Source organism: Myripristis murdjan, chromosome 18 (assembly GCF_902150065.1).
Source record: "Myripristis murdjan chromosome 18, fMyrMur1.1, whole genome shotgun sequence".
NCBI lineage: Eukaryota > Metazoa > Chordata > Actinopteri > Holocentriformes > Holocentridae > Myripristis > Myripristis murdjan.
The window spans coordinates 3,971,413-3,985,923 of NC_043997.1; the positions used below are offsets into that span (position 1 = coordinate 3,971,413).

A 14,511-nucleotide genomic window follows, 5' to 3' on the forward strand; every position below is an offset into this window, starting at 1 on the left:
TCTTTCTTAGTGAACGTCAGTGAAGCTGGAATCAGTTTTGGTGTTTGTATTTCATAATTGACTCATCTCATTGATTATGGAAATTGTAGTTGATTTTTCTGTTGATGAACATCGTCTTAGCAGAAACCTGAGCCAGAGAAGGTCTTGATCTGTGTTTTTAGGTGTAATTATTTATTGATGATTTGAAGGAATAATGACGAGCTTCACTTGAGTTTCCCGGCTGTTTGTCTGAGCTGATGAGCTCTAGTCAAACTCAGAGTCAGATGTTTAAAAACCAAAACGTGGCGCAGACAGAAACTCTCCTCAGGTGGAGCTGATGAAGCTGCAGGAGAGCTCTGATTGGCTGAAGCGGCGGGGTAGCGGTGGAAGCTGATTGGCTGCGTCAGAAGGCGGCCCTCATGTTGTTCCTGGTGTTTTTAATCTCCAGCTCCAGCTGAGCGATCCTCACCTGCACACACACACACACACACACACACACACACACACACACACACTGAGCTTCACTGTAACTCAAACACAAAGTGACTTCTTTAATCCCTCGACCAGTCGGGACTTGAGCTCACTGTAAACCAAGGTTATTATAGATTTGCATTTTTCATCAGTTTATATTTTGTAATTTCGTTTTGACTTTTTGTTTCCAATTTCCATTCAGTTTTAGTTTCAAGATTCACGGTTTCTTCATTGTTATCGCACAAAGTCTGAGACTGAGCAGATTTCTCCTGACGCTGCTTCACACAGCGGCCAATAAAAACAAAGAGTTCAAACTAACAAAGAGAAATAGTGAAAAAACTAAAAAAAAACTAGCAGCCAAACTAAAGAACCATTTAAGGTGTCATGTGAATAAGTAAAATTTAAAAATGTATGTAAAAATAATAATTTGAGCAACTGACCCAATTCCCCCTCAGGGATCAATAAAGTATTTCAGACTCTGATTATGATCTGGATCAATATATTGATCTAATGAGCAGCTACCCAGTATATTCAACACCATTATATATTCAGTATCATTATTTTATTAAAACGCCTTTATTTTGAAATTCTCACAGCAGGTCTGTCACTATTTCTGTCCGAGCACACAGCGCCACCGCCTGGCAGATGGATGGCCGGTTGGTGGATTTTGATGTTGGCTTTTCCCTGGATAACTGTGTGTGTGTGTGTGTGTGTGTGTGAACCTCTTTGTGGTTCAGCTGCTCCCTCAGTCCTCTGATCTCCTCCTGCTGTCTGTAAAAAGCCTGAAGCAGCTGAAAGACAGAAACAGAAATCACATCTTGCTTTTCCAGCACACCCCAAACTCCCTTCCAATACACACACACACTCAGTCAAATCTAAACAGGGAATTTGTCTTGTCATTGTTTTACACACAAAAAGTGAATATAAACAGGTGAACATGTCCATTTCCTTTCACAGCTTAGAGAGGAAATGGAGGAAGTTTCCCGCCAAGCGACACAACTTTTACTTTTCAGATTAATTTGCATAATTTGTGAGGAATTCAACAAGTTCAGCAGGTTCAGATGGTTACACCACACGGCCCGAAGCCAAATCAGAAATGTTTTTGTAGCTCCTTTTTTCCCTCTTTGATTGACAGCTCGTATCTGAACCACGTGAAAACCAGTCAAACCAGTCAGAAGTCATTTAATCAGACGACTTGTCGGTCCAGATGTGCAGGTGCGAGCGCCTCACCTCGCTCTCGGAGGTGGGCGGCGGCCTCTCCGCCGGCTCGCAGCAGTGCGGCGTGCAGCCGAAGGCCCACGCCGGAGCCTGGGTCTCGTCCGGCTGCCAGCCCCACAGGTCGCTGCCCTCGCGCGGGTACTTGGCGTCCTGGTAGGCCAGCTGCTCCTGGAGGAAGGACTGGAGGGAGAGAAACACCGGGTTCATGCTGCAGGGCTGTAAACACACACTACACACTACAGAGTGCAGCGTCACACACACACACACACACACACACTCTGCATGAGAGCATGTAGCCGCACACTGAGCTGATGAGGTCATGAATCCACTGAAAGTAGTTTAATATTTGGTTTTAATAGTCTAAGTGGCACTTTTGTCTTTGAAAGAATGTGTGTTGATTTCATTTTGTTACCCCAAACCTCTGAATGATAAAAAAAAAAGGATATTTTTGTGCATAAAAAATAATGAAGAGAATACTGGAAATGTTTTTTTTTTTGTTGTTGTTTTTTTCCCCCCAAATGTACAAAACAAACCGAACCAAAACCAAAATCGTGACCCCCAGTTCATCATGTCAGACTTACTAGAAATACTAACAGCTTGCAGTAGGAATACAAGTACACATGTACTGTAAAACTTTTCAAACAGACCTGGAACTCTAATTTTCAACAGTAGATTGCATTAGTTTTACTCTATTTTACCTGTAACAGTTACATTAGGAGACGCACTTAAATATAAAAGCTAAAGAAAATTTTCCACTCATACTAATATTGGTTTTTAAAGATAATAGATTAGATTAGATTAGATAAAACTTTATTGATCCCTTTGGGCAGGTTCCCTCAGGGTAATTGTGGGTCCAGCAGCATTACAGTAGCTACAATTAAAAGATAGAAAGACAGCACACAAGAAAATAAAAATAGGAAGTAAAAGAAACAATAAATATACAAACTGCAAATGTGTGAGTGTAGAGCAAAATGGCATGGTATATGAATAAATATATATATTATACTAAGTGTGTATGTTGACATAAATACTGGCATTGCCATTTATATTAAATTAAATATTAAGTGTGTTATTGCACACTTAATTAATATGAGCTGATAGTAATACTCTGCCTGGTGTGAATATGAGCCTCCAACTGGGAGAAGCTGTGTGTGTCTGCCCCCTGCTGGTGGTGGGAGTTGTTGCAGGCTGCACTAAGACACTGTGTCAGTGCAGACAGTAAACACAGCAGTGAATTCACCAGTGCTGGTTGCTTTTTGCTCGTCAAGGTCTTTCAAAAGATAATAATACTGAGCTCTGATCTGCTTCTTGTTGGTGCCACAACCGACCAGCCAGCCTGTCAAACGATCTGTATCTGCTGCAGGTGTGTGTTTTATATCGACACCTTCCTAAAATAATCGCCTAAGTTAATTTTTCAGGTTTTTCAGGAGACACAAAAAATTTACTGTAAGATATTTATTGATAATTTCACTCCAAAAGGTTATAAAAAAAAGATGACTACTGACTTACTAAAAACAATTTAAGTCAATTATGCAACATAACAAATAAATGAAATAAATTAGGCAAATTTCTGAACAGGCCTTTGTTGACTTGTAATACATTATATGCCAATGTTATACTAAACCTCATCACTTACCAATTGAGGATGGGCCCAGGATCATTGAAATAACTTCACTAGCAGAGAAAATTTTCTTTCTTCTTGATACTGCCGCCATCTTGAAACACTTAAAACAGCCTAAAATAGCCTAAATAACGTAAAATTGCCTAAATCACATTTTCTTTTGACTTTGGCAAAATAAAGCCACCTAAGTCACATTTTCTTTTGACTCAGGCAAAATAAAGCTGCCTAAGTCACAGTTTTTACACACTCTTGATTTAGGCAGTTATGATTCAGGGGTGGAATGGTATGATCTGTTCAACTGAGGATGCTGGCGATTTTACCAGAGGTGGCCAGCATCAAGAGGAGATGATTTAGGCAAAAAACTCATTTTTGACAAAAAATGGCCAAACCGGGCCAAGCAAACCCGAGTGCATCGCCTACTTCACCTCCTCCGTTACGCTGCGTCCTGTCCAGGAGGTGGCGCCCGCGGCCTGAAACCTCAGCGCGCTCAGCTGCCTCTCCAGCCCCTTGTCAGCAGGGGTTTCTGGGTAAGGGTTGGCGATGTTGGTCCCGGGCCGCAGAGACATCAGCACGGGCCCTGTGGTGGACAGACGACAGGAAGCCGGGTTAAACCAGAGCAGAGACCGAGGCTGTCCGACCCGCCGCCGCCTCCGACTGACCTCTGTTGACGCCGCGGAGCCACTCCTGAGCCGTCATGGCCGCCTTGTTTCCCGCCGTCATCGGGTACAGGTCTTCTTGGAAGATTTCCAGCTAAAGGGAAAGACCAAAAACACTACAGATGATCCCTTCCCTTCTTTCTTTTCTCGGTTCAAATGAGGCGAAGAACGCAGCAGAAACGTTTTCCTCGTCCATCCGAACCTGTTTTCGTGGCACGATCATGGACAGCGGCTCGACCAGGTCCTTGATGGCGATCAGGCGGTAAAATCTGAAAACCTCGCAGATGTTCACGTCCAGACCTCGCTTCGGCATCACGCCTGCAAAGCTCAGGGGACATTTAGCGGTCGTACATTCAGGAAATGTACATTATGTAGTAGAGCTGGTACACGGAGCTAAGAATGCTTGTTAGTGCTGAAGTGTTGGGGCAGCTAGCCGGTCTTATTAACATCTAAACCTTTGGAGAAATTGGTGCTGAAATTGGGCTTTTTAAATTCTGATTATTGGAACAGCGAGCTAAAGCTGAGTGTTTTTAAAGCCAAAGTTTTGGCAAAAGTTCTTTCAAAAAGCTTCAACTTGGCCTGTCTGTCCAAAGTACTACACCTCGCTGTTGTTGGTATATTTAAAGCCCAAAGTTTTGGACGTACACCTAAAGATGGTCCTTTTTTTGGGTGTAAACTTTGGAACAGCTAGCTAAAGTTGATCTTATTAAAACCTGTATATGAGAACAGATAGTTTTACATTGTTGTCTTTCAGGCTTACATTTGGGAACAGTCTTTTGAAGGTGTAAGCTACAGTTGCTCTTTTAAAGTCTAAATAATTTGGAACTGATATTTAAAGTTGGTCTTTTTCAGGTGTAAATACTGGAACAGCTCGCTAAAGTTGGCGTCTTTCAGTTTCAGGCATAAAATTTGGAATAGCTAGATGAAGTTGGTCTTTTTAAAGGCTTCATATGAGAACAGCCAGCAAAAGTTGTGTCTTCTAACGTTGGGTTTCTAGCTTGAGATGTTTGTTTGTCAGCTTTGAGACTGGCAGCTAATGTTTTACTCTGAGTTTTGAGGTGACATGTCCAACTGAAAAACTCAAACTCCAGCTCACCCAGTCCTTTCTGTGGCAGCAGTGACCTGAACTCGGTCAGGAAGCTGATGTAAGGTTTCTCAGCGCTGAGCTCGTAGTACCTGATGTTCCCGTCACCCTGCAGGACACAAAACACACCACAGTGACCCTGAGTACTGCGGTAGAAGTAGAAGTACTGTCCCTCTGCTGGTATGTGACTGCAGTAGAAGTAGAAGTATTGTTCCTCTGCTGGTATGTGACTGCAGTAGAAGTAGAAGTACTGTTCCTCTGCTGGTATGTGACTGCAGTAGAAGTAGAAGTACTGTTCCTCTGCTGGTATGTGACTGCAGTAGAAGTAGAAGTACTGTTCCTCTGCTGGTATGTGACTGCAGTAGAAGTACTGTTCCTGTGTGTGTGTGTGTGTGTGTGTGTGTGTGTGTGTGTGTGTGTGTGTGTGTGTGTTGTGTCACCTTGCCAGCCAGGTACAGCATGTGTGTGTCTGGGTCGTAGAACGGGAACAGAACTCCTGCAGAGCCGTCCAAGTCCTCCTCGTACAGCGGCTCTGACAAGTCATCCTGCACACACACACACACACACACACACACACAATGCTACATACCTGTCGCGTGTGTGTGTGTGTACAAGATGCAGTTATTTGTGTGTATGTGTGTGTGTGTGTGTGTGTATCTCACGGGGTCCCAGAGAGCGATCTGTCTGTGGTTCCAGGGCGAGCTGCCGGTGGACAGAAGCATCTTCAGACCTCCGATGTACAAAACCTTACTGGCTCTGTGGGTCTTACTGCTGGACGCCTAGAGACACACACACACACACACACACACACACACGAGCAGGCATTAGAGGAACAGAAATGACCCCAGTGTTGCTAATCCACAACACCGAATTAGTATATCTACTCACTTCCACAGCGAAACGGCTCCCAAAATATCACTGTCAGCCCAGAAACCAAAACCAACAAAGATAAATTATGACAATAAAACAACCCACGAGTCCCAGTTCCCATTTTTTTTGAGGAATCGAAACGTCTCTTCACTTGTTATTGTCCTGTTCCGGTTGGAAAGTAGATCCGGCAGGTACTGACTACAGCATCTTCTTACTGTAAACACAGCCTGACTTTGCTTTTCTGTGACCAAAAAACTTTAAGCACCCTTCAGAGTCAGAGGTCTTGTTATAGTTTGTTTTATTCTGCGGGGCGAATAATGTGAACGTGAACACAGTGAAAAATAAATTCTACATTTAGTGAGAAATAGTCCAGTCATTTTAGGCCAAAACTGGGGTCAACCTAGGACAAACTGCAAGAGAAGCAAACTCAACTGATTTTGTATCCTCAGTTTGTCCTGAGTGAGGGGAAAAAAAGTCCCAAGGAATCCCATTGGTGGAAAGTTTTGAAAATCACCTCTATATGACCACATATTACCAAAAAACACTGTTTTTAACACACAGGGGAAATGGTTCAATATTTTACTTTCAGATATCACTATAAAAATTCACAAGTTGATTACACACACAAAGACAAGAAAAAAAGTCAATTACAAGTTCTTTGAATTATTCTGTTTACACATGCATATCACACATTATCTGATTTGATATGCGCTAATTGGAATAAATGCCAGAACAGATATTTAAACAGCGAATTAAAAGGTTACTATATATATAGTAACCTTTTAATTCACTTATTATATATATAGTAACCTTGAATTAAAAGGTTATTATATAACAGTGCTGTGAAAAAGTATTTGCCCCCTTCCTGATTTCTTATTTTTTTTTGCACATTTGTCACACTTAAATGTTTCAGATCATCAAACAAATTTCGATATTAGACAAAGATAACCCGAGTAAATATAAAATATAGCTTTTAAATGATGATTTCATTTATTAAGGGAAAAAAAAGCTATCCAAACCTACCTGGCCCTATGTGAAAAAGTAAAAGGGCGTTTTTTTCCCAGTTGGCCTGTGGGAACGTGGTGAAATGTTTGCGTGGTCCTCACAAGGATACCAAACAATCACACCCACACACACACACACACACTCGTAGCTGACCTGTAAAATCTTCCCGGTCCGCGGGTCGAGGACTCGCACTCGTCTGTCTTTGGACGTGAGCGCCAGCCGGCTGCCGTCGCTGCTGAAGCTGACGGACAGCAGCAGCATCTCGGGCGGGTGGCGGTGGAGGAGCGGCGCCAGAACGACCCGGACGGGGCTCCTGAGCGCGGCGCCGGGCTGGGACACGTCCCACAGGAGCACCTGGGGCCCAGAGAGCGCAGACGGTCACCCAAACCCCCTGAAACACAGTCTGATAAACCTTTAAAGGAGTTTTACCATCAGCGGCTCACAGTCAGAGAACTGCTCTCAGAAAAACACTGGTTCTTTAATGGTTCTTCAAATAACCCTCTGCTTCTACAAAGAACCATCAGCAGCTGAAGAACCTCTTTATGTAGGGGCTGGTTCTCCACACACTTTCTGTGGTTCTTTAAAGTGCTAAAGGTTCTTCATGTTTATTGGAGTTATTTGGTGGTGGCAGCTAACAGTTACTTTCTTTGTGGATTAATGTGCAGATTATTTCCTCAGTGAATGGATGAATGTGCAGATTATTTCCTTAATGTGCAGATTAATTCCTCAGTGAATGGATAAATGTGCAGATTATTTCCTCAGTGAGTGGACTAATGTGCAGATTATTTCCTTAATGTGCAGATTATTACCTCAGTGAGTGGACTAATGTGCAGATTATTTCCTCAGTGAGTGGATTAATGTGCAGATTATTTCCTCAGTCAATGGATTGATGTGCAGATTATTTCCTTAATGTGCAGATTATTTCCTCAGTGAGTGGATCAATGTGCAGATTATTTCCTCAGTGAGTGGATGAATGTGCAGATTATTTCCTCAGTGAGTGGATTAATGATCAGATTATTTCCTCAGTGAGTGGATTCATGTGCAGATTATTTCCTCAGTGAGTGGATCAATGTGCAGATTATTTCCTCAGTGAGTGGATTAATGTGCATATTATTTCCTCAGTGACTGGATTAATGTACAGATTATTTCCTTAATGTGCAGATTATTTCCTCAGTGGCTGGATCAATGTGCAGATTATTTCCTCAGTGAGTGGATTAATGTGCAGATTATTTCCTCAATCAATGGATTAATGTGCAGATTATTTCCTTAATGTGCAGATTATTTCCTCAGTGACTGGATCAATGTGCAGATTATTTCCTCAGTGAGTGGATTAATGAGCAGATTATTTCCTCAGTGAGTGGATTCATGTGCAGATTATTTCCTCCGTGAGTGGATCAATGTGCAGATTATTTCCTCAGTGAGTGGATCAATGTGCAGATTATTTCCTTAATGTGCAGATTATTTCCTCAGTGAATGGATCAATGTGCAGATTATTTCCTCAGTGAGTGGATTCATGTGCAGATTATTTCCTCAGTGAGTGGATCAATGTGCAGATTATTTCCTCAGTGAGTGGATCAATGTGCAGATTATTTCCTTAATGTGCAGATTATTTCCTCAGTGAATTCATCAATGTGCAGATTATTTCCTCAGTGAGTGGATTCATGTGCAGATTATTTCCTCCGTGAGTGGATTAATGTGCAGATTATTTCCTTAATGTGCAGATTATTTCCTCAGTGAGTGGATTAATGTGCAGATTATTTCCTCAGTGATTTACCTGATTTAATTCCCAGGATGCATCATGTTAAGGAGAATATGACTGATGGCATTTGTTTTGAGAATGTAAGCAAAGTAAACTCCTTCTTAAAACTGTCTGGATTTTATACTAATTCTCATATTAGTAGAAAATAATTTCATGACGGCAATCAAAAGTTTGTCTGGACAAAAAAAACCTACAGTTTTGAGAAGAAATATCCCAGTAATTATCAGCTCCGGCCTGTTAGACGCTTCATGAATTCGTTTTGACGAAGTCGTCGCTCCTGACCTTGTAGTCGTAGGCGGAGCTTAGCAGCAGGCCCTCGGCGGTCGGATGCCACTCGATAAGCCCCACCCTCCTGGAGTGACCAATCAGAGTCTTCCTGGCCTGGGTGAGGTTTTGCTGGACGCCGCACACCGGGATGTCCCAGATCTTCACCTACACACACACACACACACACACACACACACACACACACATAGATGTAGATATAGGTAAAACTACAGACAGATCACAGGAAGTGCCTCCAACGTTTTGGGCAAAATCCTCTTTTCCTGACTTCCCTGGACTGAGACCAGATGTTCTTTTGTTTTTTTTTTCTATCCTCTAGTTTGTGTCTGTAAAGTTTGATGAGGCTGTGATTCTCCTAGAGGTCACTAGAGGTCATTTTCTCCAGCGACGTCCAGTTGGACAAAAGTCTCTGCCTGCAGTGAAATGGCTGCTATGGGGGCCAACATCATCACACAGGAATCAAATGTGGCTCATTGAATCCACAAGAGTCTCAGCTTTCCAGTCAAAGCCAACTGATGCAGCTCCAAGACTGTTTAGGCCCCAACACTCACACCCAGGACACACACACACACACACACACACACACACAGCGGACCACGTGGACGCACGGTGCAGTCCTCAGAGCACGAGGCGATGCAGTGATCGTCGAAGGGGTTCCACTTGACGTCCAAGACCCGGGCGCTGTGGCCGCACACCCGCGGGTGCTGAGGGTCCACCCGGCCCGTCTGGGAGACAAGAAAAGAAAAGCACACAGGATCAGGTTCTCTAGATCACATTTAAGCTACGGATGTACAACGGTGTGTTAGCGCCACTGCAGGAGAAGAAAAATGCCCCTTTTCCACCAAAAAACACCTGGTGCTAGTTCGGAGCTGGTGCTAGAGCCGGTGCTTAACTGGTGCCAACAAAGAACCGGTTTGCTTTTCCACCGGCCAAGAGCCAAGCGGAGCCAAGTCAGAGCCACGTCATGACGTCATCGTAAAACGTGATCACATGGGTGTGCAAGACGCTTGCTCGGAATCACAATAACAAACATGGACGACAAATGGACGCCCCATTGAAGTGATGCAAATACTGCTCGTGTCTTTACAAGCCTACATTGCGGTCCAGAGGTGAAAAACGCAATTATTGCCGCCTACCCGTCGTATTCGTGGTCGGAACGAACGGTGACTGTTTAGCTGTACGTTTATAGGGTTCACTGTTCCTGTTTGAGTCTGTAAGTCCGCCCACCGATGACGTGGTGGGTCGCGTCATCGGTTCTTTCTCTGGCTCCTGTTTAGCCCCTGCTCGCCGTTGGTGCTTGCTTGGAACCAATTTGGAACCAGTTTGGCCCGTGCTTGGGCGGTGGAAAACCAAAAAACTGGTGCTAAGTCAGGCACGGGCTCCGAACCAGCCCTGGAACCGGTTTGGTGGAAAAGGGGTAAAAGTGGTGCAGGGTGAAGTTTGGACGGGTTATATCAAGAAAAAATAAGAGTTTCTGGAATTAAAACTGTAAATTTACAAGGAAAAAAAATCACTAATTTTTGAGACGAATGAAAAATCTTCTTTCGCAACTGAACTTGCTAGAGTTCTTGAAGATATTTCACCTCTCCTCCAATGCCCCTTTTCCACCAAAAAGAACCTGGTGCTAGTTTGGTGCTGATGCTAGAGCCACTGGTTCCAACAAAGAACCGGTTTGCTTTTCCATAGACGCTTGCTCGGAATCACAGTAACCAACATGGACGACCTCATCGTAACGATGCAAGTGCTGCTCGTGTCTTTACAAGCCTACGCTGCGATCCAGAGGTGAAAAATGCAATTATTGCTGGCTACCTGTCGTATTCGCGGTCAGAACGAACGATGACTACGTTTGAGGAAAGAGGTAATTCGCTGTTCCCGTTTGGGTCTTTAACCCCGCCCACCAATGACGTGGTGGGTCGGGTCATCGGTTCTTTCTCTGGCCCCTGTTTAGCCCCTGCTCAAAGTTGGTGCTTGCCTGGAACTGATTTGGAACCAGTTTGGCCCGTGCTTGGGCGGTGGAAAAACAAAGAACTGGTGCTAAGTCAGGCACGGGCTCCGAACCAGCCCTGGAACCTCTTTGGTGGAAAAGGGGCACAAGATGCTTTTTCAGCTCTAACTGGTTAGCAGGGAACTGAAGAACTGAAGAAGCTTCTTGGATGTCCTGGTTCTGCCCTGGGGGGTCTCCTTCCAGGTGGTCTTGCCCAGGACACCTCCACCAGGAGGCGACCAGGAGGCAGGAGCTAGACCACCTCAACTGGCTCCTTTCAATGTCCCTAAAGGTGCACCTTACCACTCTACAGAGGAAACCTGTTTCCGCCGCTTGTATCCGTGATCTCATTCTTTTGGTCGCCACCCGGAGCTCGTGAACACAGGTGAGGGTTGGAACAAAGATCGACAGGTAAATCAAGAGCCTCGCCTTCTGAGCTCAGCTCCTTCTTCACCGCGAGGAAGGAGCTGAGTCAGCAATGTCTCTCCAAAGTCCAGATGCTGATGAGCCTTTAGAGTTCCCTGCAGCCGTTCACTGACAAATCGTTCTGTTTGGCCCTTAAAAGAACAAGTGAAGCTCCAGCTGAGCCGCCCTGCCGAGTGTCTCTAACTCTGAGGTTTTCAAGAGGAAGGAGAGGAAAGAAGTCTTGGGGAAAGGAAAGATAGAGGGGAAACATTTAGAAGAGGGAAGCAGGAAAGAAAGTGACTGAAAGTGTGCGTCTGCTGCTTACGTGATGGATGGGCAGGACTAAGAAGGAGCCGCCGCCGCCGCACTCGGTCACCACGGCGATGAAGCAGGGGTTGGCGGCGCAGTAGTGGTTGTCGTGGACGCTGCGCGTGATGGGCACGCCGTCGTAGCCGTGCTCCCGGGTCGCCGGCTTGCCAAAGACGTGGCGAAACTTTGAGCAGCGGAAAGACGAACGCCACGACATCTGGAGGACAGACACGACGTTTCAAAGGTGATTATTATTATTATTATTATTGTTGTTGTTATTTAAACCTTAAAGTCACAATGAAACGTTTTGAGTGTCCTACCTCTTTAATTTCTAACAGGATGTTAAGGAGTGGGATGACCTGAGGATCTGGGTGTGTGTGTGTGTGTGTGTGTGTGTGTGCGAGACACTCCTGTCTAATCCCATAATAGCTTTGTGGAAACTCACCAGTGGCATTATCTGGACTGATCAATAATGCAATCAGCTGTCATTATTGGCTCTCATAATCTTATCAATTATAAATCAATATCTTCAATAACACACACACACACACACACACACACACACACACACACATGGGCATGATAATAATAAATCCGTCCTTGTTTTAAATATTCATGTTATCAACACACTCCCTGTTGTTGGAGAGACGGCTGACCTTTGACCTTTGACTGATGATCAGGATCAGTTTTCTGACGGAGGGAGGACAAATGAAGTCTCCCTGTCAAAATAAAAGCCCTGGCCAGGAAACCGTGCAGCGCACAGCGATGAGTTTAAAGGGGCAATACGCACATTTTTTTTTTCCGGCGGGATATCAGAGTCGTACCAGAATCTGTCCTGCTGATCGGCTCGTCGATCAAGTCGGTGCCAATAAATCAATGATGCCTTCACCAGCTGCTGGGATTTCTGGCTTTCCAGCTCAGTGCATCGATGTTTTCACTTGTTAATTAGCTTGCAGCTGATTTTCATGTTTCAACAGCAAAAAACAAAACAAAACAAAACAGAAAACGTCGAACAACAGCCAAGACAAAAAAAAAAAAAAAAAAAAAAATCAGTCAATCAGGATGATTACCAATAGGTGATCAGTTGGTTGGTATTGGTTAATTGTCTCAACAGGAAACGCAGCGTCACATCGTCAGGTGCTCATTGTGACTTTAACTGAATTGAATTGAATTGAACTTATTTAAATTGATTGAATTCAAATGAAGCACAGAGAGCTGGTCTTACCTTTGATCGCTCATGTAACCCTCAGCCGCACTCCCTTCCTCTGTAATACTACTAACAATACTACTAATAATACTACTAACAGTACTACTAATAATACTACAAACAGTACCACAGCCAGTCACACCAATCTACTACACGAATACTACAACTGCTACTAACTACGACATTTACTGTGACTGTTCCTCTAATTCTACTCGCTGACTACTACACCTACTACTGTACTGCAATACTGCTATACTTCTGTTACTACAATACTACAACATGTGGTACCAGTGTACTACAAATACTAACACTTCTGTCCTCCTCCTGAAGCGAGTGACTGCTGACTTCTGACTGCAGCCGCCGCCACACAGCTTTCACTGCATTGTTTCAGTGTGTGTGTGTGTGTGTGTGTGTGTGTGTGTGTGTGTGTGTGTGTGTGTGTGTGTGTGTGTGTGTGTGTGTATGTGCGTTCCTGCCCTGATCCATGACGTCCAGCCTTCCCCTCCCAAGTCGTCCTCGCTTGTTTATGCACGGCTGCACACGCACAAAACCCGCCACTGCATCCGATACGATGGCCACTGACTTCACACACACACACACACACACACACACAGTTCTTGAGCCTGGTTGCCATTAAAAGAGATGGTTTGTGGCTCCAAAGTGCTTCAAGTCGGATCCTCTGCTCATGTTGGCAAATTTAAGATCCATTCATTTTAATTTTGCAGAATGAAAAGTGTTTTTTTTTTTTTTTTTTTTTTTTTTTTCTTACTGTGATAAAGTCATAACTCTGAGTCCTGAGCAGGATTCTCTGATTACCTTTATTTCATTAAAAAAAAAAAAAAAAAAAAAAAAAAATGAAAACAGCACTTCTTGTCCAGTGAAAATCTCAGTCTCATCTGAAAAAGCACTTTCATCACCAATTTCAGAGGCAAAAGACGCAATTTTAATTTTTTTATTCCAAAAATTTTGTTTCTTTGAATACTTTTGTATCACAGTGTTAGATTATTTTTTTCATTTTTTTTAGATATGAAATATTTTTTTGAATTTTCTTCCTGTTGCTTCATACTGTATTTTTTTATTATTTATTTTTGTATATTTATTTATTTATTTTTTTTTTATTTATTATGAACTAATTTGATTTATTTGTTTATTTTAATTTATCTTGTTGTATTTTATTCCATTTTTGGGCCTGCATGTCCACAGTCAGAGCAGCACTAAACACAGAGGCAGACAGCAGCAGGTCAGAGGTCAGAGGTCACTCAGGTGTTTGAGGTGACTTTGAGTTGAAGTTGGAGCCTCAGTTTTTTTTTTTTTTTATTAACTAATTTATTTTTTTGGTCATTTTTTCCCCCTTTCTTTTAATTTTCCTGTTTTGTTAATTATTTTTCTTTGGCAGGCGATTGGTATTGTTTTAAATAAAAAATACATGTTTAAAATACTTTTTTTCTTTTACAAACCCTTAAAGTCACACATCTTACTACATGATTTTTTACAGTGAAATGAGCCTGGGCAGTGTGAGGTTTGGGGTCTTTGTAGTGTGTGTGTGTGTGTGTGTGTGTGTGTGATGTCACAGAGGCAGGCCGAGTTCTGGAGTTCTGGTTCTGCTTGGAGCCACTTGGAGCTGCGACACTGAACCCTTCACACCTTTTTCAAGGTAA

General features: G+C 43.3%; 1 protein-coding gene across 1 annotated transcript; it reads right to left on the reverse strand.

Annotated features, from left to right (window-relative positions):
• Nucleotides 1–382: 382 nt before the first annotated feature.
• Nucleotides 383–11,872, reverse strand: coro2ab (coronin 2Ab). The gene is made up of 13 exons (XM_030075982.1): nt 11,663–11,872; nt 9,557–9,673; nt 8,946–9,095; nt 7,058–7,258; nt 5,692–5,808; nt 5,470–5,574; nt 5,042–5,138; nt 4,148–4,263; nt 3,949–4,039; nt 3,767–3,866; nt 1,681–1,876; nt 1,173–1,241; nt 383–448 (listed from the first exon to the last, which is right to left on the reverse strand). Exons 1-13 carry the CDS (start codon nt 11,861–11,863, stop codon nt 383–385), a joined length of 1,626 nt encoding a protein of 541 aa, XP_029931842.1. The 5' UTR covers nt 11,864–11,872.
• Between the last annotated feature and the right edge of the window lie 2,639 nt (nt 11,873–14,511).